We start from the raw sequence: 27367 nt of genomic DNA, 5'->3' as shown, positions 1-27367 counted from the left end.
CAAACTAACCAACCAGGTGCCCACCCACTGGAAGCCTGCAAGAGGGCCCTGAAACCAACAACCAACAACCCCCCCCCCCCACTTCTGATTCCCCGCAACTGGGTATGCAGAAGCACATTGAGAACCAAGCAGTTGTGGCATAAGAACCTCATCTTCCGCTTGTGTGAAATTTCCCTGTTTTGTCCCAAAATGAGGTCCTGAGTTGTAAGCTGAGTGCCTGGCAGAAAGGTCATGCCGCCAGTGGCGAAATAATTTGAGGGACCACCATTTTGGTTTCAGTTTTTTCTTCTTCTGTTTTTAATGAGCCCTGAAGAAAACATCCATATTTTTTCTCAAGGGAATCAGGGTAAAAATCCTCTTTGAGGTAAAAGGCAGAGAGTACTTTACACAGTCTGTTTTAAACAGGAGAGGAAGCACTGAGGATGGGAGAAGAAAATGCTTAGGAAGCCCCAGGTCATCTCGGTTCTTTGACAAACACAGGAAATAAATTCCCTCTCATCTTACGGTTAGGAAGGACTCATCCAGAGTCTGTAGGCATGGATCCAAGCAGGTTGTTTTGTTTTTGTCCCATTGTGAATCACCATAAAAGTCAACTGGGTTTGCTGTGGATTGGCGTTTTCTCAGATGCAGCAGTAAACAGCCAGGTTTTCTGAGGAAAGCAGTGGGAGGAAAAAAAATCTACCCTGCTCTTGACGCATGTCTGGAAAACATGGACCTGCACCTACAAATTGTGGCACAAACGGAAGTCTCTAACACAGAGAGGTAGCAGGTGGTCTCACTCTGTTAACAACAGTCACAAACTTTCACCCCAACTCAGCAAGGAAGATTCATTCTTCACCTCCTCCTCCTCTCTTTCTCTTTCTCAGAGCAGATATGAAAACCTGTTTTATCCTCCTTTCAGTTGACAGGACACATGTGATGGAAATGAGGACAGTACAATCCCATCTGGAGCCACCACTAGCATACAACAAATCAGAACGGGGCCTGGATCTGGCCCTATATACCATGGAAGACTTCCTTGCCTCGAGGATATTTTTTAAAAAAATGTTTTTGACAATCTGTGCAATGAACTATCTCTTCAGATGGAAGCCTGAAACATTTCAGAGACCCATTTTTGCCCAGGAAGGATCTACAACGTTCTTCCTCGGAGGAAGAACAGTATACTATATAAATTCTTTAACCAAGGTAATGCCATGCATAACATTTTTCTTGATGCAGTTCGACCCAGTCATTGGCTCCCCTCTTTTTGTTACCCCTGTTTTGTGGAAGGTGCAATTGCAGGACATCAGTGGGGCATAAAAACTTGGCCTGCCTCAGAGTTCATTTCACCCTTCTGGTGACTCCCCAGACGCACTGCAAAGTCGAATTTCCCAGCCAGCTGTCCCGAGTCAACAAGGTCAAATTATTTCTTCTTCCCACATCCACACCATCCATTTACCGAAGGGGATTCGTTGCCCTGCTATAAATATTTGTTCTTGCTGCTTCAAAAATTCCAGGACAGAACCTCTGCTCCGATATTAAACTAACAGTGCTTCTCTTGTCTGCGAGGCATGAATATTAGGCTGTCGGGTTTCGATCTCCCAGCTGGACAAATTTTCAGGAAAGCCTAAATTGCCACTGTTCCTCATTGTCAGGGGGAGAGGCTAGTAGACGCCCGCAAATGTGGTGAAGACTCTAGTTCTGGGTCTGTGTAAGAAAAGTTTTTAAATTCGTCTTGGTTAATCATAGAAAGAATTCCTTCTTCAATGGGAGTTAATATTGGCTCCTCTTTTAAAAATTCGGGATCGAAGTTGCTCACATCTTCTTTCGATTTCTGTCATATGCAAATATAAAACAAATATATTAGGTTTTCGTTCTCTCTCCCCCCCCCCTATTAACAAGGGTGACATTCACATTGGTTTCTCAGTATTTTGAGGATTTTGAAAAATTGGCGTTGTCATTTTCTAAAAATTGGGCAGGATCCTAACTAAGTTTGTTACATCACACTAAGTACTTGCACCACACAGAAATCAGTGTGAAAAGGTAGTTAACACAGTGATTTCTATAGGACCTAAGCGTGAGTAATTTAAGCTTGGGTCCAATCTGTTAGGCTTATATATCAGAAATTAGCTGTACTCAGCTTTTCTGTTAAAAGCAACCCAAAAGTGGATTACAGAAATGGCTGCATACACACCAGACATATAAAGCACATTTGAAAGACATTTCTCCCAAAGGATCATGGGAACTGTAGTTTTTTTTAAAGTTGAGAATACTAGCTCTATGATAGGTAAACAACAGTTCCTAAATTTTTGGCGTGTGTTTTAAATGTATAGTGTGTACCCAACCCAAAATACCAACAACCATCTAGTCCAAAATATTACATTAAAGGCTTATCCAAGGAAAACAATACACTAGCCTGGTTTGCACATAATGCTAAACCATAGTTTTCTTAACAAGTTGTCCCACAGACTATCAAATAATTCTTGTTTCTCCAATGTTTGTTTTGTCACTTGGTGATGGGATGGGATGACCAAGCAAACCATGGTTAACTGAGAGTGCTGGATTCACACGTAACACCCAAGTTTTGTAAACAAACGCTAGTTTCATATTGTAGTTTGCTGGCAGCAAATAAAGCATTGTTAAATTACCGAGCAGGGTTCACCAATAACTTTGAGCCACCGTTTAATAACCCACAGTTATTAAACTTAGGTCCCTCGTATTTATGGGACCGCCTCTCCTGGTCTGCCCCGCAGAGGACCTTAAGGTCCATGAATAACCATAGTTTAGAGGTCCCGGGCCCTAAGGAAGTCAGATTATCCTCCACCAGGGCCAGGGCCTTTTCAGTGATGGCTCTGACCTGGTGGAATGCTGTGTCCCATGAGACTAGGCCCCCTCAGGATTTAACCTCCTTCCGTCGGACCTGTAAAACAGAGCTATTCCGCCTGGCCTTTAATTTGAATTCAGCCTGATCTTTTATTTCCCTTCCCTTCCCTTCTCTTCCCTCTCCCTCCCCTTTTATTAAGATTACCTGCTCTGAGACCCCACAGCTAATTCTCCCCTGGCCTCCTCGCTGGCCCAAGTAGGACCAATTCAGCCAGCTAGCCCTGGGGATTACCTAATGCTTATTTCCCCTGAATTGATTTCTGAATTTTGAATTTTATTGTTATTCATGTTTTTATACTGTACTTTATGCTGCTTTTACAATTAAGTGTTTTGAATTTGTTGTTAGCCGCCCTGAGCCCGGTTTTTGAACCGGGAAAGGCGGGGTATAAATAAAAATGTATTATGATATTATTATTATTATAGTTCAGTAAACTGTGGTTTGGTGTTATGAGCAAACCAGGTCATTGATGTAAATGCGGTTCAATTCATAGCTGCCAGGGGTTGAATCCGGGGATTTTTTTCATGTAATGCATGGTATCTACTTCTGAGTACATGCACACTTGAGAAAATTCTAAACACTCACAATTCGAGGACGGTAAGGCGGCTCTATCTGACGCTGGTTCAGCAGATCCCAATCCAATTCCTTAAAATATGGGTGCAGTAGGATAGCATTCTCTCCACCCAAGGCAATGCTGCCAAGGCGCATTTTGGGGTTCTTGGTCATGAACTGCAAAAAGAAGAAGAAAGGTTTAGCTGGGAAGAAAGTGATGCTCTTAGCCATCCACTATCAGGTCCTGTTAATTAGAGACATGGGAAGCTGCCGTATCCTTGGCCCATGTAACTGAGAACTGTCTGCTCTGACTGGCAGTGAGCCTCCAGAAATTCTGACAGGGGTCTTTCCCTTGCTTATCTGGAGATGCTGGGGGAAGCCCTATTGACATCAACGAGTGGCAGGGCCTTCTTGGTGGTGGCTCCCCATTTGTGGAATGCCCTGCCTGATGAAGTGCACCTGTTCTCCCCCCTCACATTTAGAGTTCAGGAGGAATTAAAAACCATTGCCAAGACATTTGATGACCAATAGATACCGTTTCTGAACCAAATTAAATACTTCTGTTATGAGAATCATAGGAGTGTAGAGTGGGAAGGGACACCAAGGGTCATCTAGTCCAACCCTCTGCTCGTAATCACTTTAAGCCAGTGGGTGGGGAGCCTTTTTCAGCTGGAGACCTGCTTTTCCTTGTAGGTTCAATGGCCACTCCCGTGCAAGTTGTGGGCAGGGCAAGATGGAAAAGTTGGCAGAGCAATGAATGCTAATTTTGCCCTTGTACAGAAAGCTAGTTTCCACACAGGCTCCTCTCTGCCCTCCACCCAGGCAAGCAAGAGACCTGACCAGAGTTCAAGGACACATTCCAGCCAGGCAAAAACATTGAAGGAGGATGCAAACCAGGGCTGCTGAGGTGGTATGGCCTGGGGAGAAGGGGGTGTGGCCTGAGAAGGATCCCGAGGGCCAGATAGGGAGGTGTGGAGGGCCACATTTCGCCGCTGAGCCTGAGCTTCTGCAAAACTGCCATAAAAATTCTGGATATTGTAGGTTTGCATGCTGGGTCTGATGCTGGTTTAATGACGCTGGTGAAAAGTTTCATGGTGCCTTGTAAAAAAATTCGCAAAAGTATGTTTGTGGGAAGCTAGCTTCCCTCGCTGCCCTCAGCAAAGCGCTGTAAATTCCTTGTTACAAAAGCAGGGGAAGGAGAAAGAAGGAGAGATGAGCCAGAATCTGCCATCTAATTGCCCTTGTAAAATAAAGAAGAAGGAGAAATATCTGGGAGAGATAGTCATTAAATGAATGGCTGGAAAGAATGAGGGATGAATTAGATCAGAAGGGAAGAGAAAGGCAGAAGAAGGGGAGAGAGGTTCACTCCAACATCCATTGGCCTTTAAACAAAGAGAGAATAGTTATTTAAACAGAGCAATTACTCTAATTAAGGTTTCCTTCCATGTTGCCCCAGGACTGGAGGCTGAAGGTCCTGTAAGCAATTTCATCTGATTATTATGTAAGGAAAGTGGGTGGGAAGAAGCAGGGAAAATTGCTGCTCATTATGTGCTTTGCTTGTGGTTGGAAAATAAGACAGATAAACTGGAGCAGACTGGAGTCAGACCTGGGGTTCCATTTCTGCTGGGAAATATACCAGGTGCCCGAAGACAAGTTGCCATCTCTCAGCCTAGACCACCTTGCTCTCTAAAATCCAAAAGAGCTCCCCAAAATTCAGGACGTGAACTTTGCAGCAGCAACAGCTCACACCAGAAATTCCCATCTGCAGCCCAGAGTGTAAACTTTGCCCTTTGTGAGTCAGTGAGAACTCTTTTTGACACTGTAAACCACAGACTGGTTTGATCTCCTTCCTGGTACCTTTTCCTGTTGAGAAATACCTAATCACACTCCCCTTAGTGAAATCTGCTCTGCATGGAAAACTCTGTTCTGCCAAGCAGATATCCCTTACTAATTTTGAAAGGTTGCTATTTTACCACTCGACTTAAGTAAAGGTAAAGGGACCCCTGACCATTAGGTCTAGTCACGGACAACTCTGGGGTTGTGGCGCTCATCTCGCTTTATTGGCCAAGGGAGCTGGCGTACAGCTTCCGGGTCATGTGGCCAGCATGACTAAGCCGCTTCTGGTGAACCAGAGCAGCGCACGAAAACGTTGTTTACCTTCCCGCCGGAGTGGTGCCTATTTATCTACTTGCACTTTGACGTGCTTTCAAACTGCTAGGTTGGCAGGAGCTGGGACTGAACAACGGGAGCTCACCCCGTTGTGGGGATTCAAACCGCCGACCTTCTGATCAGCAAGTCCTAGGCTCTGGGGTTTAACCCACAGCACCACCTGCATCCCCGAGAGCGCTACCCGCATCCACACTCGACTTAGGAACAGCGTACCGTATTTTTCGCACCGTCCCATAAGGCGCACCTAGTTTTTTTTTGGGGGGGGGAATAAAGGGGGAAAAATTATTCCCCCCCAGCCCCCAGAACAGGCAACTCTCCGCAAGCCGTGGGAGCCCGGCGCCTGGCTCCCACAGCTTGTGGAGATCTGCGCGAAGCCTGGAGAGTGAGAGGGATCCATTCCAGAGGCCCGTTCGCAACCTGAAAAGAACGCAACCCGTGTCTGCCTGTCTGCCCATGCACGGGTTGCAATTTGCCGCTTCTGTACATGCGCATGACGTCATTTTGTGTGTCTGCGCATGTGCGAGTGACAAAACCCGGAAGTAACCCTTTCCGGTTACTTTGCTGCAGGACGCAACCTGAAAACGTGCAACCTGAAGCAAACGTAACATGAGGTATGATTGTACTTTTTTCGTTGAAGGCAGGAAAACCCAAGCCCAAATATGTTGGGTATCCCCAAAACAATGTTGGAAATCAAAATAGTGTGACAGCGGTTACTCTTTGGAACTCCCTGCTGTTGCACATCAGACAAGCACTGCCTTTATTCGTCTTTCTGGTGCCTGTTGAAGACCTCCCGGTCTAAGAAATCTAAGGGGAGATTTCTTTTATTCCAGCCACTCACCTGTGTTGGATTTCAATTGGTTTCTATATATTTTTATGATTATTATTTCATTATTTATTACCCCCCCCACCGCCCATCTGGCTGGGTTACAATTGGCTTTTATACATGCAGCTTTTAAAATACAGTTTTGCATTTTTTTTAATTGTATAGTGAAATTGTTTTGTGATGCTTCATGGGAACCAATTCCGAAGTTTAATCGGTTAATTGATTAATCAGGAAAGATCCTTTGGATTTGCCTGAAAGTATCCTCCAGTGGCTCTGTTTTAAAAAATAAAGACATTTAAAATTTGGACATATGCTGCTTCAGATTCTTTTAAAAAGAAAAAATATATTAAAGCTTTTCTTTGTTTACAAGAGTACTGTACAGTCACACCTTGGGTTGAATGTGCTTCAGGTTGAGCGCTTTCGGGTTGCGCTCGGCAGCAACCCAGAAGTAACGGGGCGCATTACTTCTGGGTTTTGCTGCACGTGCATGCTCAGATGCTCAAAATGACGTCACACGCATGCGTGGAAGCAGCAAAACGCGACCTGCGCATGCACAGACGTGCCATCGCGTCTTATGTTCCGTTTGGGATGCGAATGGGGCTCTGGAACGGATCCTATTCACATCCTGAGGTACCACAGTACATCCATTGCCTCTTTTTCAGGTTGTAGAGTCCTTTCTACAGATCAGTTACATTTTATATGAAACATTATTGTAAACAGAATATCGTTGGGGAAGAAGGAGGAAAAAGGGGGAGAGAAGGGGTAGAAGAAGAAGAAGAGTTTGGATTTGATATCCCGCCTTTCACTCCCTTTCAGGAGTCTCAAAGCGGCTAACATTCTCCTTTCCCTTCCTCCCCCACAACAAACACTCTGTGAGGTGAGTGGGGCTGAGAGACTTCAAAGAAGTGTGACTGGCCCAAGGTCACCCAGCAGCTGCATGTGGAGGAGCGGGGAAGCGAACCCGGTTCACCAGATTACGAGACTACCGCTCTTAACCACTACACCACTCTGGCTCTCATGGTAGGGGGTGGAGTGGTAAAACTTACATTCTTTACTTAGTATGTGTGTTGGGAGGGTTGGGACGTGGGTGGCGCTGTGGGTAAAACCTCAGCGCCTAGGATTTGCCGATCGCATGGTTGGTGGTTCGAATCCCCGCGGCGGGGTGCGCTCCCGCTGCTCGGTCCCAGCGCCTGCCAACCTAGCAGTTCGAAAGCACCCCCGGGTGCAAGTAGATAAATAGGGACCGCTTACCAGCGGGAAGGTAAACGGCGTTCCGTGTGCTGCGCTGGCTCGCCAGATGCAGCTTTGTCACGCTGGCCACGTGACCTGGAAGTATCTCCGGACAGCGCTGGCCCCCGGCCTATAGATGTGAGATGGGCGCACAAACCCCAGAGTCTGTCAAGACTGGCCCGCTCGGGCAGGGGTACCTTTACCTTTACCAGCGGGAAGGTAAATGGCGTTCTGTGTGCTGCGCTGGCTCGCCAGATGCAGCTTGTCACGCTGGCCACGTGACCCGGAAGTGTCTGCGGACAGCGCTGGCTCCCGGCCTATAGAGTGAGATGAGCGCACAACCCTAGAGTCTGTCAAGACTGGCCTGTACGGGCAGGGGTACCTTTACCTTTTACCTGGGAGGGTTATGTCAGCATCACTTGGGTGGGTTCTCTTTCTATTCGTTTGTCTATCTCATTTCCTTGGTAATGAGAGAGGTTGGGGAGCCCAGATCATGGTTGGTTGTCTTTAGTAAGATTTATTTGTGTGTGATGGGAGGAAGAGTATTGTTGGGTTAAGTTAGCCTAGAGCTGCCATCTGCCCAGATTTTAGAGGACATGTACTGGAATCTGCCTCCAAAAATGGTGTCCTGGATTATTTTTCGGAAATCAGGCAAATGTCCTGGAAAATTGGCAGTGGGGGTTAAATTGTGCTGAAAATGCCTTAGAAAGCTCCAAAAAATTTTTGGGGTCTTCCTTAAAAAAAGCTGAAGAACTTTCAGGGTGTCCTGCTTTTTACATTTCGAAATATGGCAACCCTAAGTTAGCCATATTGATTTGTAGGCTATCGGTGTTCAGATTCTTTTATAAGAACATAAGAAGAGAGCTGTTGGCTCAGGGCTATCACCATTCTAGTCCAGCATCCTGTTTTTACAGTGGCCAGTGATTATTTTATTGTTTGGAAATGTTATTTGCCTTGGAAAGCTGACAATAAATTGTTCGTCAGAAACAAATAACTGAAGCTGGAGCGAGGGAGGGAGGGAACCTTGCTCAGTTTTCCCCCTTGTGCATTATAGGTCACTGCCGCTTTCTTGCTAAAGAATGTTCTCAGGAACATTCCAGGAAGAGAAGTGACCTTGTAAGACACAAAGAGGAATCTGGAGAAAGTCAGATGGTTCCTAAGAGGAAACAGCTCTGCTGCCCAAGGGAAGGAGGTTGCCTTCAAAGGAGCAGCAAACTTGGAACTGCAGACTTGTCTTTTGGAATATCTCAGTCGGTGGAGCATAAGACTCTTAATCTCAGGGTTGTGAGTCCCATGTTGGGCAAAAGATTCCTGCATTCCTAGGGGTTGGACTAGGCTATGGTTACCAGACGTCCCCGTTTCCCAGGGACAGTCCCTGGATTTACAAATCTTTCTCCGGACAAAATCTGTTCCCAGATTCCATTTAATGTCCCTGGATTTATATTCTAAGTGTTGTAGATTTATTAGTAGGGAATGAATGTTGCGTGATTGGTTCAACAGCACAATACACATCACATGGGGACTTCCAGCGAGGCAAAATGGCGGGTGCCACAGCAGCGAGCAGCTCCTGAAGCCAGCCAGAGCCAACTGCGCTACCAGGCTGGCTCTGGGCTGCTGAGACTCCCGCTGCCGCTGCCACTGCCAAGGGGGAACTGGGGACACTGGCGTATCAACTGGGGGAACCGCTGACACCCCCCCATGGCCCAAATCGAGCCAGGAGTGAGAGCGGCCAGCCACCAGGAGTGAGAGCGGCCAGCCACCTGGCCGACTGCCCAGCAGCGCTCCTGGGCCAGTAAAAACCCTGGAGCCGACGCAGGGAGAAGGAGGAGAGGAGAAGGAAGAGAGAGAAAGAGGAAGGAGAAAAAAGAGGGGAGCCCCGACCTTGCCACGCCGTCGCCATTACTACCGGAGAGGTAGGAAAGCACTGGGAGGGCAAGGACATGTGGCCGAGCCCAAGCCCGACCCGACCCTACTCCACAGCAGGGTAGCGATCCAAGAGAGCAGGCCAGGGCCCAGAGGAGGGCCATGTGACAGAGGAGACCACAGAAGAGAAGATATTACTCCTTAATTTTTTTAAAAAAGATTTTTTTCGATTTTATTTTTTTTAATGTCCCCAGATTCTTTGAAAAAAATCTGGCAACCTTAGACTAGGTGATCCTCTTGGTCCTTTCCAATTCTATGTTTCTGCTCCTGCCTCCTTGGCTCCACTCCCCTTTTGGGTAGCTGTGAGGGACAATACTTGTGAGCTCAGCATTTCATGAAAACAGTTATTGCCCAGTAGTGGCTTGTTCTCACTGGGACCGACAGGGCAAAAGGCAGGGAAGATCTGCATTAGGTGGAGACCCAGGCAGTGACAGGCAGAGAGCCACATCCTGACCAGGTGTAAACAAGGAAGGTGGGGTTGGCTGGGGACAGACTGAGACTGGTGGGACCACGGTCCATTCCCCCCAGATGAACTACCAAAGGAGCAAAACAATGCAATTTTAAAGAATCAAAACAATGACAACACCTGAGAACATTATAGAACAGCCATAGAAACTCCAGCGGGTACAGAATGCGGCAGCCAGGCTCCTCACGGGGTCTCTGCCATGGGAGCATATTCACCCAGTGCTTTTCCAGCTGCACTGGCTCCTGGTGGAGTACAGGGTCAGATTTAAGGTGCTGCTTTTGACCTTTAAAGCCCTTCATGGCCTAGGACCCTCGTACCACGGGACCGCCTCTCCCGGTATGCCCCACGCAGAGCCTCAAGGTCCATAAATAGCAACACCCTAGTGGTCCCGGGCCCTAAGGAAGTTAGATTGGCTTCAACCAGAGCCAGGGCCTTTTCAGCACTGGCCCCAACTTGGTGGAACGCTCTGCCTCATGAGACCAGGGCCCTGCAGGATCTGATTTCTTTCCGCAGGGCCTGTAAGACAGAGTTGTTCCACCTGGCCTTTGCCTTGGAGCCAATTTGATTCCCTCCCTTTCTTTTTTCTTCTCCTCCTACGATGAGGCTACATTTTAATATTCCATTATTTTAATGCTGTATTTTATTTGTGTTTTTAAGTTGTAATCATTCATCTTGTTTTTATTATTGCTTGTAAGCCGCTCCGAGCCCGGCCTTGGCTGGGGAGGGCGGGGTATAAATAAAAAATTATTATTATTATTATTATTATTATTATTATTATTATTATTAATCACCACAGCTGATATTTCCAAGGTCACCAGGAACAGTATCTTTCATAGAATCACAGAATCATAGAAAATTGTAGGGTTGGAAGGGACCCTGAGAGTCATCTGCTTGGCAGGGGGTTGGACTCGATGGCCCTTGTGGTCTCTTCCAACTCTATGATTCTATGATTCTATGATTCTAAGACCGGAATCTCAGCTAACGCATCCCTGACAGATGCCCATCCAACCTCTGCTTAAAAACCTCCAAGGAAGGAGAGCCCACCACCTTCTGAGGGAGTTTGTTCTGCTGCTGAACAGCTCTTACCGTTGGAAAGTTCTCCCTAATGTTTAGTTGGAATCTGCTTTCCTGTCATTTGAACCCATTGGTTCGGATCCTACCCTCTGGAGCAGCAGAAAACCAGCTTGCTCCATCTTCCATGTGACAGCCCTTCAGATATTTGAAGACGGCTGTTCCATCACCTCTCAGTCTTCTCTTCAAGCGAAACCTCCCCAGCTCCCTCAACCGTTCCTCATCAGGCTTGGTTTCCAGACCCTTGATCGTCTTGGTTGCCCTCCTCTGCAAATGCCTGGGTGAACGGGGATATTTTAAAATTCCTACTGACTCTTACTGTTTAGCAAAAGATGTAAGTCAGAGGGAAGTTGTGCAAACAAGACAAGTGTATACATACGGCCTTCAGAATTGAAACGGCATCTTCTGGGAGCCAAGACGGGTAGGAGATTTCATCCTTAAGGATGGCCTCAAAGAGGTCATCTTCGTTTTCAGCTTCGAAGGGAGCGTGGCCGCAGAGCATCTCGTAGAGCAGCACTCCCATCGCCCACCAGTCGACGTCGGGACCATACAGCATCTCTTGTAAAATCTGCCGTGAGATGAGCAAGAGTCAAAATCAACAGTGCTACCCAGTCATTCTTATTCCCTGCCTGTTGAGGACTGCAGCGCCGAGTATTGGCATGCATATGTGAAAGAGAATCACAGATCAAAGCCCAGTGAGATTTCGTAATGGTTTCCAGAAGAGCAGCCATGTTAGGCTCTTACAGCTAATAATAATAATAATAATAATAATAATAATAATAATAATAATAATAATAATTTATTTATACCCTGCCCATCTGGTTGAGTTTCCCCAACACTCTGGGTGGCTCCCAATCAAGTGTTTAAAACAATACAGCATTATATTAAAAAAACTTCCCTAAACAGGGCTGCCTTCAGATGTCTTTTTAAAATAAGATAGCTGCTTATTTCCTTGACATCTGATGGGAGGGTGTTCCACATGGCGGGCACCACCACCGAGAAGGCTCTCTGCCTGGTTCCCTGTAACCTCACTTCTCGCAATGAGGGAACCGCCAGAAGGCCCTCGGCGCTGGATCTCAGTGTCCAGGCTGAATGATGGGGGTGGAGACGCTCCTTCAGGTATACAGGACCAAGGCCATTTAGGGCTTTAGAGGTCAGCACCAACACTTTGAATTGTGCTTGGAAACGTACTGGGAGCCAATGTAGATCTCTCAGTACCGGTGTTATGTGGTCCCGGCGGCCACTCCCAGTCACCAGTCTAGCTGCCACAAGCAATCAAAAGGAGTCAAGCAGAACCTAATAAATGTATTAGGGTCATAGAATTGTTGGAAGGGACCACAAGGATCATCTAGTCCAACTCCCTGCAGTGCCCACCATGGGACTCGAACCCACAACCCTGAGATTAAGAGTCCCATGCTCTACCGACTAAACTATGGAATAAGCTTTCATAGACTCAAACCCAATTCTTCAGATGCAGGAAGTGAAATCTTGGCTGGTAGGTATGGAAAGGAGAAAACCATAAGATGGGAATTGAATGGCAAGCAGATCCAACAAGTTGCATTGGTAGATAACTAGAGCTTAAATATATGTTAAACAGGCACACCTTCAACCTTTTACAGTAGCAAATGGGCAATAATTGCTGAGATGATTGTATTAACGCCTGAAGGGACTGATTTGCAAGGACAGTCATAGACAGCACAGACATTCTGGCATTGGCCAGCTAATCAACACATGTCTCATGATCAAAATCCTTTGCAGTGTGATGGAAATTTGAGTACAGCATTCTCCAACCCACACAAATGTCAAGCAATCAAGTTACCTGTTCAGAAATAAAGCCATTCAGAAACGACTTGGACCTGTGAATGAGCCACTGCAGGGCTAATCTCACAGAAAGAACTTTTCTGTCACATGTCTCACAATTGGCTGCGAATCACCAAGTGCTCAGAAACCAAGAGAAGTACTAGATGCATGCATGAACGATGAAAGAGCAAGTTTAACATGTGAACTGGCGCATGGACGGGACATAGCAACATCCATGGCAGAACAACACCCATGCTGCATGCAGAAGAGTCTTATGGTTTTGAGGCAACTACATATGTAAACCCTGTGCAAGCATATATCCAAACGCCTCGCAAATACTGTGCAAGCATTTCTAATTTGGAATCATTTATTCTGCCACATAACCTGGCCTAGCTCGGTTTCTGCACTGCTGAGCCAAGCGTGGTGGGGAAATGCAGGGTTTGAGAAAGCAAAGCTCCTGCACAGGCGACATCTTTCCTGTACCTCTGGGGCGATGTAGTCAGGTGTTCCACAGAAGGTCGCCGTGGTGACCCCGTCGCGGATTCCTTCTTTACACATCCCAAAGTCAGCCAGCTTGCAATGGCCCTCGTGATCGAGCAGCACGTTATCCAGCTTCAGATCCCTGCAACAGTGGAGACACACGTCAGTTTGCAGGTGGTAAAAGGTAAAGGTAAAGGGACCCCTGACCATTAAGTCTAGTCATGGCCGATTCTGGGGTTGCGGCGCTCATCTCGCTTTACTGGCCGAGGGAGCCAGCGTACAGCTTCTGGGTCATGTGGCCAGCATGACTAAGCCGCTTCTGGCGAACCAGAGCAGCGCACGGAAACGCCGTTTACCTTCTTGCCGGAGTGGTACCTATTTATCTACTTGCACTTTGACGTGCTTTCGAACTGCTAGGCTGCAGGAGCAGGGACCAAGCAACGGGAGCTCACCCCATCGTGGGGATTCGAACCGCTGACCTTCTGATCGGCAAGCCCAAGAGGCTCAGTGGTTTAACCCACAGCGCCACCCACGTCCCACCTTGCAGGTGGTAAATTGAGACAAAAAGGAAGTGTGACAACAAGTTGAAGATCAACACCAACAAAAAAAGGTTATTCGTGTATGCCACTACTGCGGCCTGTGTTTTGTTAGCCCCAAAATGGAAAACGAGAGAGGTCCCAACCAAAAAAGAATGGCAACTTAAGCTGATGGAATAGGCACAACTTGCAGATTTAACATACAAAATAAGAGAACAAGAAGAACATACGTTTAGAGAAGACTGGGAAACGTTTATTGAATACACGGGGGAAATTGTGTACAGCATTAAGATAAATTCAACAGTGCAAATAAGTTTTGATGGATGTAATAATGGAATACTGCATGGTTTAGTTTTTGTAAAATATGCAGGTATTTTTACAATATGTAAAATGAACTATGGGAAGAGAAGGAGGGAAATCATTGATATTTTAAGGATGTTTAAATGAGTATTTTAAATTGTAAAACCAAAAATTTAATTACTGTACATACACCCACCCACCCAGCATAGATGCTACCCCAAATTCTGTTTTCAGTGGTTCCCCCCTGCCCTCCCCAAGTGACGCTTCAATCATCCAGACCAGTGGTTCCCAAATCTTTTTAGATCTGCCCAGTCCCCCCTACCCCACCACCTAAAAAGCATCATTCAAAATAGCAGTTTGCATGACCCACCAAGGAAGATAAAAAACACAATAAAATTCAAAACAGTGACCACTGGTTACACATTTATTCAAAATCCAGTTAAAACCATTTAGTTTAATTCAACAAAAATGATGGACTTGATCCAGCAATATCCACTTTTCAGAGTCATAGTTATTTACAGCTCCCCTTGGTGCCCCCTTGACTCTTAATACCCTCCCCAGGTAATCCCCCCCCACAGAGGGGGGCACTGCCCACAGTGGGAACCACTGATCCTATCATGAATCACATGAATATCATACAGGTGGTACTCAATCTTACTCAGAGTAGACCCTCTGAAATCAACAGAGGTGAGTAAGTTAGGGCCATGCATTCCAGTAAGTCTGCTCTGAGTAAACTTCAGTTGAATAGCACCTATTGTGTTCTTTGAGTCACTGTCATTTGGGAAGAATCATCGATCCCTATGATGTTGTTGTTTAGTCGTTTAGTCGTGTCCGACTCTTCGTGACCCTGTGGACCAGAGCATGCCAGGCACTCGTCTTCCACTGCCTCCCGCAGTTTGGTCAAACTCATGTTCGTAGCTTCAAGAACACTGTCCAACCACCTTGCCCTCTGTCATCCCCTTGATCTTCTTGCAGTCCATGGGACTCTCAAGAGTCTCCTCCAGCACCATAATTCAAAAGCATCAATTTTTCGGCGATCAGCCTTCTTTATGGTCCAGCTCTCACTTCCATACATCACTACTGGGAAAACCATAGCTTTAACTATACGGACCTTTGTTGGCAAGGTGATGTCTCTGCTTTTTAAGATGCTGTCTAGGTTTGTCATTGCTTTTCTCCCAGGAAGCAGGCATCTTTTAATTTCGTGACTGCTGTCACCGTCTGCAGTGATCATGGAGCCCCAGAAAGTAAAACCTCTCACTGCCTCCATTTCTTCTCCTTCTATTTGCCAGGAGGTGATGGGCCCAGTGGCCATGATCTTAGTTTTTTTGATGTTGAGCTTCAGACCATATTTTGCGCTCTCCCCTTTCACCCTCGTTAAAAGGTTCTTTAATTCCTCCTCACTTTCTGCTATCAAGGTTGTGTCATATGCCAAAAGCAAATATGATGGGAAGCACTTTATACATAAAAACGTCAGCAAAATCCCAGCATCCATTAATGGCTTCTCTGTTGGGAATTGTAGCACTGTGGAGGTAAACTATAGCCGTGGTTGTTTAAGGTGGCCTCCTTGCGCTATATCTGAATGAAACCTCTGCTGCAACCTCAGGAAGAGGAAAAGAGCAATAGGATCCAGCTTCAGGCAGTGAGGTTGGAAAACAGGCCCAGGCAGGAGACAAATAACTACTAGCAGAAGATTTAAAAGGGGAGAAGAGCCAAGCAGAGCCAATAATTCGAAAGAGAAGGAACAAGGAACAAGGAAAAAGAGAAACAGATCTTAATGACAAGCAAAAGAAGACCAACATTACCACCCCAGTCAATACATTACGTCTGGGGAGGGAAGAGGGAAATAAATTTTCCCCAATAAGTCATCCGGTTCAAGCCTTGCTCACAGATAAAGTTTCCAATAGCGAAATGTCTGGGGAGGCTTTTTTCTAAAGCTGTACTGCAGTCATTTTTAGTTTGTTGTTCCTTTTTTAGCTTATTTGTTGTGACAGCCTGTTCCAAGAGGCAAATTTTAAAACCACGACTACAACCCTATAGAACTGAGAACAGGGAAAATATGGTAGCTCCTCTGCACCTGAAATTTCAAGGGGTTAATCGTCACCCACTCCTAAATGGAGTGATCTCGCTTGCTCCCTGCTCCACATAGTCATAGGGTGGGGAGAAGAATTCTTGACTTGAAAGCCACATTCTTGATTGGAAGGTCGGCAGTTCAAATCCACTCAATGGTAGTAAGCTCCCGTTGCTCTGTCCCAGCTTCTGCCAACCAGCCATACGTCTGGAATTTGCATATGCCATACGACCAGACATACACAAAATACCACAGTCAGAAGCAGTGTCCCCCCCCCAAAAAAACCTCAACAACTTTTGTGTTCGGATTTTCACTTGTTGAAATATGGCAACCCTAGCAGTTTGAAAGCACAACCAAACTCGGCCCTCCAGCTGTTTAGGGACTACAAGTCCCATCATCCCTGACCACTGGTCCTGTTAGCTAGGGATGATGGGAGTTGTAGTCCCAAAGCAGCTGGAGGGCCAAGTTTGGCCATCACTGGATAACCAGTGCAAATAGATAAATAGGTACCACTGCGGCGGGAAGGTAAACAGTGTTTCCATGCGCTCTGGTTTCTGTCACAGTCTTCTGATGTGCCAGAAGCGGTTTAGTCCTGCTGGCCACATGACCCAGAAAGCTGTCTGTGGACAAACACCGGCTCCCTCGGCCTGAAAGTGAGATGAGCGCCGCAACCCCACAGTCGCCTTCGACTGGACTTAACCGTCCAGTGGTCCTTTACCTTTTTACTGTATACTGTTTAAGGCAGTATCATACCACTTTAAACAGTGAATGGCTTACCTCAAATAATCCTGGGAGCTCTGGTTTGACCAAGGCAGAAAAGAGTTGTACTATTACTTCCCTTGATCTGGACGCTATACTTTGGTTGATGCAGCCTAAAATAGCGTTAGCTTTACACATGTAACTTTAAACAAGCATGGCTTCCCCCAAAGGATTCTGGGAAGTGTCACTGGATGTTAAGAGACCCCAAGTCCCGCTCACAGAGCTTTAACTCTCAGAGTGGTTTAACAATCAGTCCCTCTTCCCCGGGAGCTCTGTGAGGGAGAATACAGGGTCTCCTAACTATTATTCCCCCTCAACAAACTACAGCTCCCAAAATTTCCTTCTTCTTTTGATCGCTTTGCTTTCTCTCCCCTATCCCCTCCAGCTCTTTTGGGTACCTATCCGCTAGGCTTTGTCATTCTCTTAACTTTCACCATCTCCTTCCTGACACATCAGCCTCTGGGAGACTTTGCTTCAAGGCTCGCTTAGGTGATGCACCTGAGACCTCTAGTCCAGCTTGGCATTACTCGCCTTCTCTCTGAAAAGGGCAAAGCACAGCCAGCCTAAGGCCTGTCTGTGCTTCTTGCCTGTCGCCATGACAACGGAAACACTGGCTCCCATTCATCTTCAGCTACCTCCCCCTGTGCTTCTGGGGGAACTAGAATTCGTTCCTTTTCCTGGACTGCTCTTTCTTATTTCTTTGCTGTATGAAATGGCCTCTGTGCTCTGGTTCTGCGGAGAGGCTCAGTGCCGGGCAGAAATATGTCCTCCTTTTCCAGGACACATCCTCTTTTCCAGGTCTGGGTGCAAATTTGGCACAAAATTTGGCCAAAAATGACGGCAGAAGAAGATTGGAAGAAATTTAAGGACTATCTTGGGAAATATTATAAAATTAGTGAATGTTAGATTGATGTTGGACTGAATTTAAGTGGTTATCAGCTCTAATGATTAAGATTATTGGGGAAAAAAGAAGAAAGAAAGGTGTAAAATTAAGTGAAAATTAAGGGTGAGGATTTGCTGAATGAATAATTTGAATTGGAATACAAAAAGGGGAGGTATGAGGAGGTCCGAGAAATAAGTTAAAAGAAAATAAGTGAATGAAATTATATGTGTTTTTACTTTTTGTATTTTTGTTTTTTTTGTATAAATTTTGAAAGGTTATTAAATATATTTTTTAAAAAAATGGCCAAAAATGGATTTTTTAGCTTGGTTTTTTTGTTTGCAGTAACCCAATAAACTTTTTCTACTGCATTAGACTTCGATCTAAGGCACCCGGCTAAACTTGTCTGCAGCAGAGAATCACAACAGAGCAGCATCTCAAATTATTATTATTATTATTATTATTATTATTATTATTATTATTATTATTATTTTGCTGAAAGCATGTTTTTACATGAGTAGAATGTGTGCTTTTATTTAAAATGCATCTCTTGGTTATTTGTGGGGCATAGGAATTTGTTCATCCTCCCCCCAAAAAATATAGTCCAGCCCCCCACAAGGTCTGAGAGACAGTGGACCAGCCCCCTGCTGAAAAAGTTTGCTGACCCCTGTTCTATAGCCTACATATAGTAGGCATATTTTAAATGATAGTTGTCATAACTATCTGTAGTTAAAAGCAGAGGAGGGCAAATGTGTCTTCCTTTTTCGCTCTTCAAAATATGGCAACCCTAGGATAGCATAAAGCTCCATGGATATAAAACTCCTATATTGCTTCAGCAGTGAGATGGAATGACCCTCAACCCTATTAAAAAAAATGGGTTCAGTTTGCCTGCAAGATCGCCATACCCAATATATGCCCATTCGATCTCTTCGATCACGGAACTGGCACTGTTAAAGGTGCCATGTAACAACCATTCCACATTTGTAAGATACCGGTACCAATATTTTAGTTCCTCTGGAACTCCCTGCCTATTGAAGTCAAACAGGGGCCTTCACGGTACCCTTTTTGGCACTTGCTAAAAACATTTTTATTTAGACAAGCCTATCAATCAATTTGCTTTTATATTGGGTGTTAGCCGCCCTGAGGAGGGCTGGGGAGAGGGCGGGGTATTATTATTATTATTATTATTAATAATAATAATAATAATAATAATAATAATAATAATCCACATGTGTAGAATGTGGATGTATGTTGTTAATCCTGTTGTTAGTTTATTGTTGATTTTATGTTTTGAATGATTGAAAGATTAATTGTTATGGTTTTTTGCATATAATTCTATTGTTCTGTCCTCTTTGTAAACCGCTTTGAGGTTTGTTTTTACAAAAACCAATCAGTGTATAGATTTTGCAAATAAATAAACACACACACATATACGTATATATATTAAGTAGAAACACAGCTGCCTCCTGATTGCGAGACCCAATCAAACTGGAAGGTCATACTGAGCACTCAGCTAGTAAAGGTAAAGGGACCCCTGACCATTAGGTCCAGTCGTGACCGACTCTGGGGTTGTGGCGCTCATCTCGCTTTACTGGCCGAGGGAGCCGGCGTACAGCTTCCGGGTCATGTGGCCAGCATGACTAAGCCACTTCTGGTGAACCAGAGCAGCGCACAGAGACGCCGTTTACCTTCCCGCCGGAGTGGTACCTATTTATCTAATTGCACTTTGACGTGCTTTCGAACTGCTAGGTGGGCAGGAGCAGGGACCGAGCAATGGGAGCTCACCCCGTCGTGGGGATTCAAACCACCGACCTTCTGATCGGCAAACCCTAGGCTCTGTGGTTTAGACCACAGTGCCACCCGCTGTGAATTATACGAATGTGACACAAGATGGCGATGGTGAGCTGATGACAGATTCAATATATTTTTAAAAACTTTTTTTAAATTTTTTAAAAAGCATTTTTTCACAACATTTTTTTATATATGTGTAGATTCCATCTGAGTCAGAGCCACAGCCCTTCCCTAATGTTCGAATGCCCCTTCTTATGTTCTAATGGTCAGCACACTGTCCAGGGGGCTGGGTTGCAGCGGGCAGTGGGCTGGAGCCATCTGCTCTGCAAGGCTAAGTTTCTCTCTGCAGTTTGGAGCATGCATGCTTTGGGCATTCTTTAGCAGCAATGCTAGGAAGGAGGGACTATGGGAAGCAGGGAGGAAGAGAGAGGTTGGTGTTCCTTTGCAAACCACAGACCCTGAAGCTGTGAATCCAGGGAGCCAAATTAACCCTGCTGGCTTTTGTGTTCTATTCTCATCAGTTGGAAGAACCTCCCTTGCTGGATAATTGGGTTGCTAACTTTGGACAAGGCGAACGTGGTAAGTTCCACACCGCAGGAGGAAATTGCTAAGCCGTCATGAGAAGACTGCCCAGCCCGAGTCCTCTGACGGAGAGGGAGAAGAAAGGAATATCTGTTTAGCATTAGCAAGTGGAATATTAGCGTTGCAACTGCCCAAACCTTTTCCATTTAACAGAGCACCATAGAAAAGGCAGCTGCCTGGGAGGGATTGCAATGAACATTCCTACACGTTGAAGCAATTGCAAGGGTTTTTGCACTTCTTCCGACGCATTTATTACGAACTGCTCAAACTACAGCATCCGGAATGAAACACGGGAGCATGAACCTGCAGCAGAATCTACCGTATTTTTCGCTCTATAGGACACACTTTTTCCCCTCCAAAAATGAGGGAGAACTGTGTGTGCGTCCTATGGAGCGAATGCAGGCTTTCGCTGAAGCCTGGAGAGCAAGAGGGGTCGGTGCGCACCGACCCCTCTCGCTCTCCAGGCTTCAGGAAGCTACCCGCAAGCCTTTGGAGCGCAGCGGGAGTCCCTGCCGGGCTCCAAAGGCTTGAGGATAGCAGCCTGCAGCCTGAAGCCCGGGGAGCGCAGCGCTAACTCCCGCTGCATGCCCCGTGCTTCAGACAGCTATCCGCAAGCCTTCGGAGCCCGGCGAAGGCTTGTGGATAGCAGCAAGCTCCCGGACCTGTTCTGGGGGCTGGGGTCAGGGAAAGCTCGGGCTTCCCCCGCCCCCAGCCCCGCAGCTAAAAACGAAGCCAAGACAGCGAGTGGCATCCATCCCGCTCACTGTCTTGGCTTCTGCCAAAGCCGCGCGCAGCCTCTCCCGGCTGGAGAGGTTGTGCGTGGCTAAAGAGGAAGCCAAGACAGCCAGTGGCATAGGCGCCGACTCCATGGGGCCTGAGGGGGCCCGAGCCCCCTCAAAAATTCATTTGGGGGGGCTCTGCCCCCCCAACAATCTCGGGCACCCTTCCAGCAGAGCGCCACCGCCGCCCCTCCCCCAGCCCAAAATGCACAGGGTCGGGCTGCATGCCTCCTGCCCTCCCTCCCGAGCAAAAGCTCCACCCAATTTCCTTCGGAGCTGATTAATAGGCGCAGCACGCTCTCCCCTATTTGCTCACGAGGAGGCGGCGCCACTTTATCTGCATATTCATGAGCTTATTTATTATTCATGAGCTTTCGCGGGCTCCCCCAATATTTTTTATAAGTCGGCGCCCCTGGCCAGTGGGATGGATCCCTCTCGCTGTCTTGGCTTCTTTGCTCTTTGAGGATGGGGGGGAAAAATAATTCCCCCCCCTTTATATCCCCCCCTAAAAACTAGGTGCGCCCTATGGTCCGGTGCGCCCTATGGAGTGAAAAATACGGTATTTGTTTCATTGATGTGGTTAGATAGTTTTTTGGGGGGGAATCGGCAAGTTTGCAAAAAAAAAACCCGAAGGACTGCTGTCAAAAATATTGCCAAAAAAAAAAGTGATTACAGTGTACAACCTGTTCTAACAAGATGTTACATGGGAGGATAGATGTGGCCAACCTTATTTCTGCCAGGAGATGACATCCCTTGAGGGTAGTCTGTCAGGGGATTCACATTCTGACAGAGGCAAGGGCCAGAACTGATCGTGGGTTGAACCAGAAGCATAAATGTTTAACAAATTTGGAATAAAGGCCCTCTGTGGAGCAGGCCATTACAGCTACTGTTCTGGAAAGCAAAGACACAAACGTTTGCATGGGTATGACAGAAGCTTGCCAGTTTGTTCTCAGACAGCTGGCAGCGGAACAACTTTTTTTCTCCAGCCATACAACCTGGAAAACGTAACCAAACCCAGACCCATCAAGCTATTTTTATCAAACAACATATTGTCTCTTCCAAATACAGTATTCTAAAACTAAATGAAAAGATTGGGGGGGGGGGGAGAGAGAAAACACTTAAAAGTTTAGGGAAAATAAGGAGGCAATAGGAACACAAGTTCATCTTTAGTGTTTCTCAAACTGAGGGCTCCAGCTTTGTTGGACTATAACTCCCATCATCCCTGACCACTGGTCCTGCTAGTTAGGGATGGTGCCTACCTGTGATGAAAGACATAAAGCCATTAAGCCCTCCGTCCAATGGCTTGTGGGAGCAGTAACTTTAGCTTCGAACTATCTCTGTTGATGTGCTTCTCAGAGTCCCACTCAAAGGACTCTTAAAAAAACACCCACCTAAAATCCTATCTAAAGAATCATGGGAAGAAAAATTGATGGACTATGCAGAACTGGCAAAACTGACATATAAGCTACGGAACAAGGATAACTGCGACTTTAAAGATGAATGGGAACCCTTTACAAAGTATTTGAAGACGCAACAAAGCGAACTGGACTCCTTGGCTGGCTTTGAATAAACATTCACAAACTTTTTATTGATAAATAATTAGCTAAATAGTTTGAGGATCTATACAACTTTGTAACATGCAGAAATCAGCATTCTCAGAGAAATCAAAGAAGGGAACTGAGAGAAGTCGGGGGGTGGGGGTGGGTCGGTTTTGTGTGGGAGGGGAGGGGGAGGGAGGAAAAATGGGGGGGAATAAGGATGATATGTTTCTGGATAATATGTTTTGTTTTAATTTTGAAAAACAAACAAACAAACAAACAAACAAACAAACAAACCACCTCTCCACTTATGAACATACAAAGCTGCATCACACCTACACAAACCATTTGTCGGTCTAGCCCAGTCTCAAAAGCATGCTTGTCCGCCAGCAACAGATCTTTGCAGCGAGGCCATTTTGAATTCTGATGCCTTGAACCAGGGGTGGGCAACCTAAGGCCCATGGGCCACAAGCAGCCCACGGGGGTCGTTTAACCGGACCACGAGCCACCCCCGAACCAAGCCACGCGCTCAGTGAGTCCCCACACACTGCACTAAACTGGTGCAGTGTGGCATGGGGACTCGCTTCCACGGTGCTGGAAATCGCATCTGCGCATGCTCAGACGCCAGAATTCATGTCTGCACAGACGCAGAGACCGGAAATCGTGTCTGCACAGACGCCGGAAATTGTGGCTGCGCGTACGCAATCCGGCCCACGGAGGGATCTCCGCTAGAGTGAACCGGCCCAGGCCTTGCTGACCCCTGCCTTGAACCATCCCATGGCTTCTAAAACAACCCAGGGGCAACGCACATCCCACATTCTGCTAAAGGTTGTGGTAAAATCGTTGTTCTTTCATACAGACTGAGACACGCAGTCATTTCTCAGAACTGACGGGGGGGGGATGCGATTTCAATGAATGTATGACAGACACAGGGGAAAATCCTTCCTCTGTGGCAGGCAGACTGGGCAAACCTCCTGCTGACCAAATAACCAGCAACCCAGAAATGTAGTGGATTCTTTCATCTCACTGGACGGAGCTGCTGGAATTTTTTTCTAGCCTATCCGACGATGGAGCCGATTTGCTCTTAACAGTGCTGCTATTTTATGCACGCCAAGCGGGGTGGGGGGGGGGGCAAGCCTGGAGCCCTGAAGCACATTGATGACAGCGGGAACAAAATAGATCTGGTGTATCCCAGATAAAGGCTTTTGGGCACATTTCCTGAGCTAAAATTCCACGCGGTAGCTCTTCATTCACATACAACTCGAAAAGGCATGCGAATGGCTCATAGAATCGTAGAATTCTAGAGTTGGAAGGGACCACGTGAATCATCTAGCTCAGGCATCCCCAACCTGCGGCCCTCCAGATGTTTTGGCCTACAACTCCCATGATCCCTAGCTAACAGGACCAGTGGTCAGGGATGATGGGAATTGTAGTCCCAAAACAGCTGGAGGGCCGAAGGTTGGGGATGCCTGATGTAGCTCAACCCCCCTGCAGTGCAGGAATCTGTTGCCCAGCGTGGGACTCGAACCCACAACCACTGAGATTAAGAATCTCATGACTCCAGGAACATGGGCAGGAATCCTCCTAGTCAGGGTGTAATACAGTGGTGCCCCGCAAGACGAATGCCTCGCAAGACGGAAAACTCGCTAAACGAAAGAGTTTTCCGTTTTGGAGGTGCTTCGCAAAATGAATTTCCTATGGGCTTGCTTCGCAAGACAACAATGTCTTGCGAGTTCCTGCTGGTTTTTTCCCCTCCCCCCTTTTTCTAAGCCGCTAAGCTGCTTATCAGCTGATCCGATCAGCAGATAAGCCGCTAAAAGCCGCTAATAGCGCTAATCCGCTAATCCGTCAATGGGCTTGCTTCGCAAGACGAAAAAACAGCTAGACGAAGAGAATCACAGAACGGATTCTTTTCGTCTTGCGAGGCACCACTGTAATCCCGTGTATACTTTCCGGTGTGGCAGGGGGACAAGAATGACGTGGGCCTCCATATCCCTTCTTCACTGACTATTGGCCATGCTGCCTGCCTGGGATGACAGGAGCTGGGAATCCAAGAACAATGGTGACCCCTGCCAACAACACTCAGAGTAAGAGGGCAGCTCATCACTTTAGCTGTGTTTACTGCACTGCAAGGCGGTTGGACTAGATGATCCCTGGGTACCTTCCAGCTATAATAATAATAATAATAATAATAATAATAATAATAATAATTTATTATTTGTACCCCGCCCATCTGGCTGGGCTTCCCCAGCCACTCTGGGCGGCTTCCAACGAAGATTAAAAATACATTAAAATGGCACACATTAAAAACTTCCCTGAACAGGGCTGCCTTCAGATGTCTACATTTTTATGCCTCTTTAATTTCAGTTCACAAGCGCAGCAGCTAACCAGAGTAGCACCCTCAAAGGGCAGGGCAACAGTCAAATCAGAAGGGGAGCAGAAAGAGAAGGGAATCAAATCACAGAGGGAAAAGTAGCTTGCCTAGTACTGACAATCACACTTCTCAGGCGCTACGTGGGTCAGATTCGCCCCTCCCCCCCCCACGCCATCCCCTGCCGAAAATGAACTTTAGCACAGTAAATCCAATCTTCAATATGCAAGTTGTGTGTTAAGTCACAGGTATAAATGCACATATATGCACTGCGCCTTATGAAGGAATAAAGCATGGAGAGATTCTGGAAAACAATGTACCCATTTTACAGTTGGGAATCTATGGAGTCAGGAATTTACACCCCAATGGAAACAAACCATCACCTCTGTCTCATGCAGAATTAGGGTTTGCTTAACTCTGCATTGGACTAAAACAGCCATCTCGCCCCTGCATTTTCTCTCTCTTTTTTTGGTCAGATTAAAAGATATATGGGAATGGGTTATAGCTCAGTGGAGGCGCATCTGCCTTGCATTAAGCAACAGCAACAGCAACAACATTTATATATCGTCCCCCTGACTGGGTTGCCAGAGCCACTCTGGGCAGCTCCCATCACAGCCCTCCCTGGAGATGTCAGGACTTGAACCCGGGACCTCCTGCCTGCATTGCAGACACCCTGTCTCTGAGCCATCAGGCAAGTCTGAAGTGTGTAACAGTGGCAAGTGTGGAGATCTGAGCATAGAGCGCCATAATGTCAGATTGTGCCAGACTGTTCTTTGCTGCTTGTTGCTTCTTGCCTCCTCCACATGTCAAACCATCGCTCCTTGATGTGGAAACGCTTTTGGAAACGTGCGCTGTGAGATGCCACCCTTCAGAGGTGCCAGAAAAGTGACTCACTCCTATTACTGAGTTGCGAGAGGCAGCTCAGAAGAGAGAACCATGCCAAGGAATTACAGTGCGATCCTAGGCAGGCCTACTCAGAGGTAATCCCTATGGACTTCAACAGGGCTTCCTGTCGAGATACATTTGTGAAGCAGAAGCTGTGGCCCTCCAGGGAGTGTAGGGGTCCTACTACCATCACCCCAGCTCTCCGGACATGCTGGCTGGGGATGATGGGAGTTGGAGTCCAACAATTTCTGGAGGGCACTGCAGCGGTGTTGACCTTTCAAGCAATCTGAGACCATGCCAACCTGCCTGTCTCTGCTCCTCCCTCTTCATGCCTCTCCTGGTCCTGGAAGACCAGGGGGAGAGGGGAGCTTGTTGCAGACAGAGAGGGAGGCACCCATGACTCTTCCCCAGCCTGACTCATCTCTGCCTCTTGGTCTCCCTCCTCCCCTGCTTCAGCTTCTGCCCCTGATTCTGCACTTTTCTCTGCCACAGACTCTCCCAGCTCACTAAGCCCTGTTGTCCCTTCTGCTTCTGGCACCTTCTCTTCCCAGGCTTCTTCCTCTGACCACCCATGGTTGACCACCACTCCCTGGGCTCTGAGTCTTCTTCCTTTGGCAGTTCCCCAGTTGTTTCCTCTATCCACTCCTCTGCATCTGGCTAGTCCATGACGTATCCTGGTGTTACTGCAAGGTTTAAATAGGGGCAGCTTAAAAGCTAGGGGAAGGTTAATAATAATAATAATAATAATAATAATAATAATAATAATAATTTATACCCCGCCCATCTGGCTGGGTTTCCCCAGCCACTCTGGGCGGCTTCCAGCAAAATATTAAAATGCAATAATTCATCAAATATTAAAAGCTTCCCTAAACAGGACTGCCTTCAGATGTCTTCTAAAAGTCAGATAGTTGTTTATTTCTTTGACATCTGGTAGGAGGGCATTCCACAGGGCAGGAGCCACTACCAAGAAGGCCCTCTGCCTAGTTCACTGTAGCTTTGCTTCTCACAGTGAGGGAACCACCAGAAGGCCCTTGGAGCTGGACCTCAGTGTCCGGGCAGAATGATAGGGATGGAAACGCTCCTTCAGGTATAGTGCAGTGGTAGAGCATCTGCTTTGCATGCTGAAGGTCCCAGGTGCAATCCTCAGCATCTCCAGGTAGGGAGAGCTTGCCGGGTTCTCTTCCGGGTCCTACATAACATCATTTTGCCTCCCTGCCTCCAGCATGCTGCATGGTGTCAACTGCTAAAACAGCTCCTGCTGAAACCCTGACCCAGCAGCTCTCGGGAAAGGACTGCTTGTAGGAATAGTTCCATGTGAAGTGTGCTTCGAATTTATTTGGAGATACAACATGAGGCCCTTTAGAACACAAACAAGCTGAGCAGAGTTGCAAAGGGCGCTGAGCTCTGGGTTCACTTTGCAACTCTGGACCAGAGATTTGAGTGAAGGGAAACTGGCCTGTAAATGCCCAACAACCTGTTGTTGTTGTTTAGTCGTTTAGTCGTG

General features: G+C 46.7%; 1 protein-coding gene across 1 annotated transcript in view; it reads right to left on the bottom strand.

The window, feature by feature from the left end:
- Positions 1-267: 267 nt before the first annotated feature.
- PRKCH (protein kinase C eta) overlaps positions 268-27367 on the bottom strand; it is a 106055-nt gene continuing 78955 nt past the window's right edge. The window contains exons 11-14 of the mRNA XM_082217824.1: positions 13378-13516; positions 11474-11662; positions 3446-3589; positions 268-1813 (exon numbers count right to left, since the gene is read on the bottom strand). Coding sequence (XP_082073950.1) covers positions 1631-1813; positions 3446-3589; positions 11474-11662; positions 13378-13516 — 655 coding nt within the window. The 3' untranslated portion in view covers positions 268-1630. The remainder of the gene's footprint in view (positions 1814-3445; positions 3590-11473; positions 11663-13377; positions 13517-27367) is intronic.

Source organism: Podarcis vaucheri (assembly GCF_965113315.1).
Source record: "Podarcis vaucheri genome assembly, chromosome: 1".
Lineage (NCBI taxonomy): Eukaryota > Metazoa > Chordata > Lepidosauria > Squamata > Lacertidae > Podarcis > Podarcis vaucheri.
Note: the sequence above shows the minus strand (reverse complement) of the source record. Positions and strands in the feature narration are given on the sequence as shown.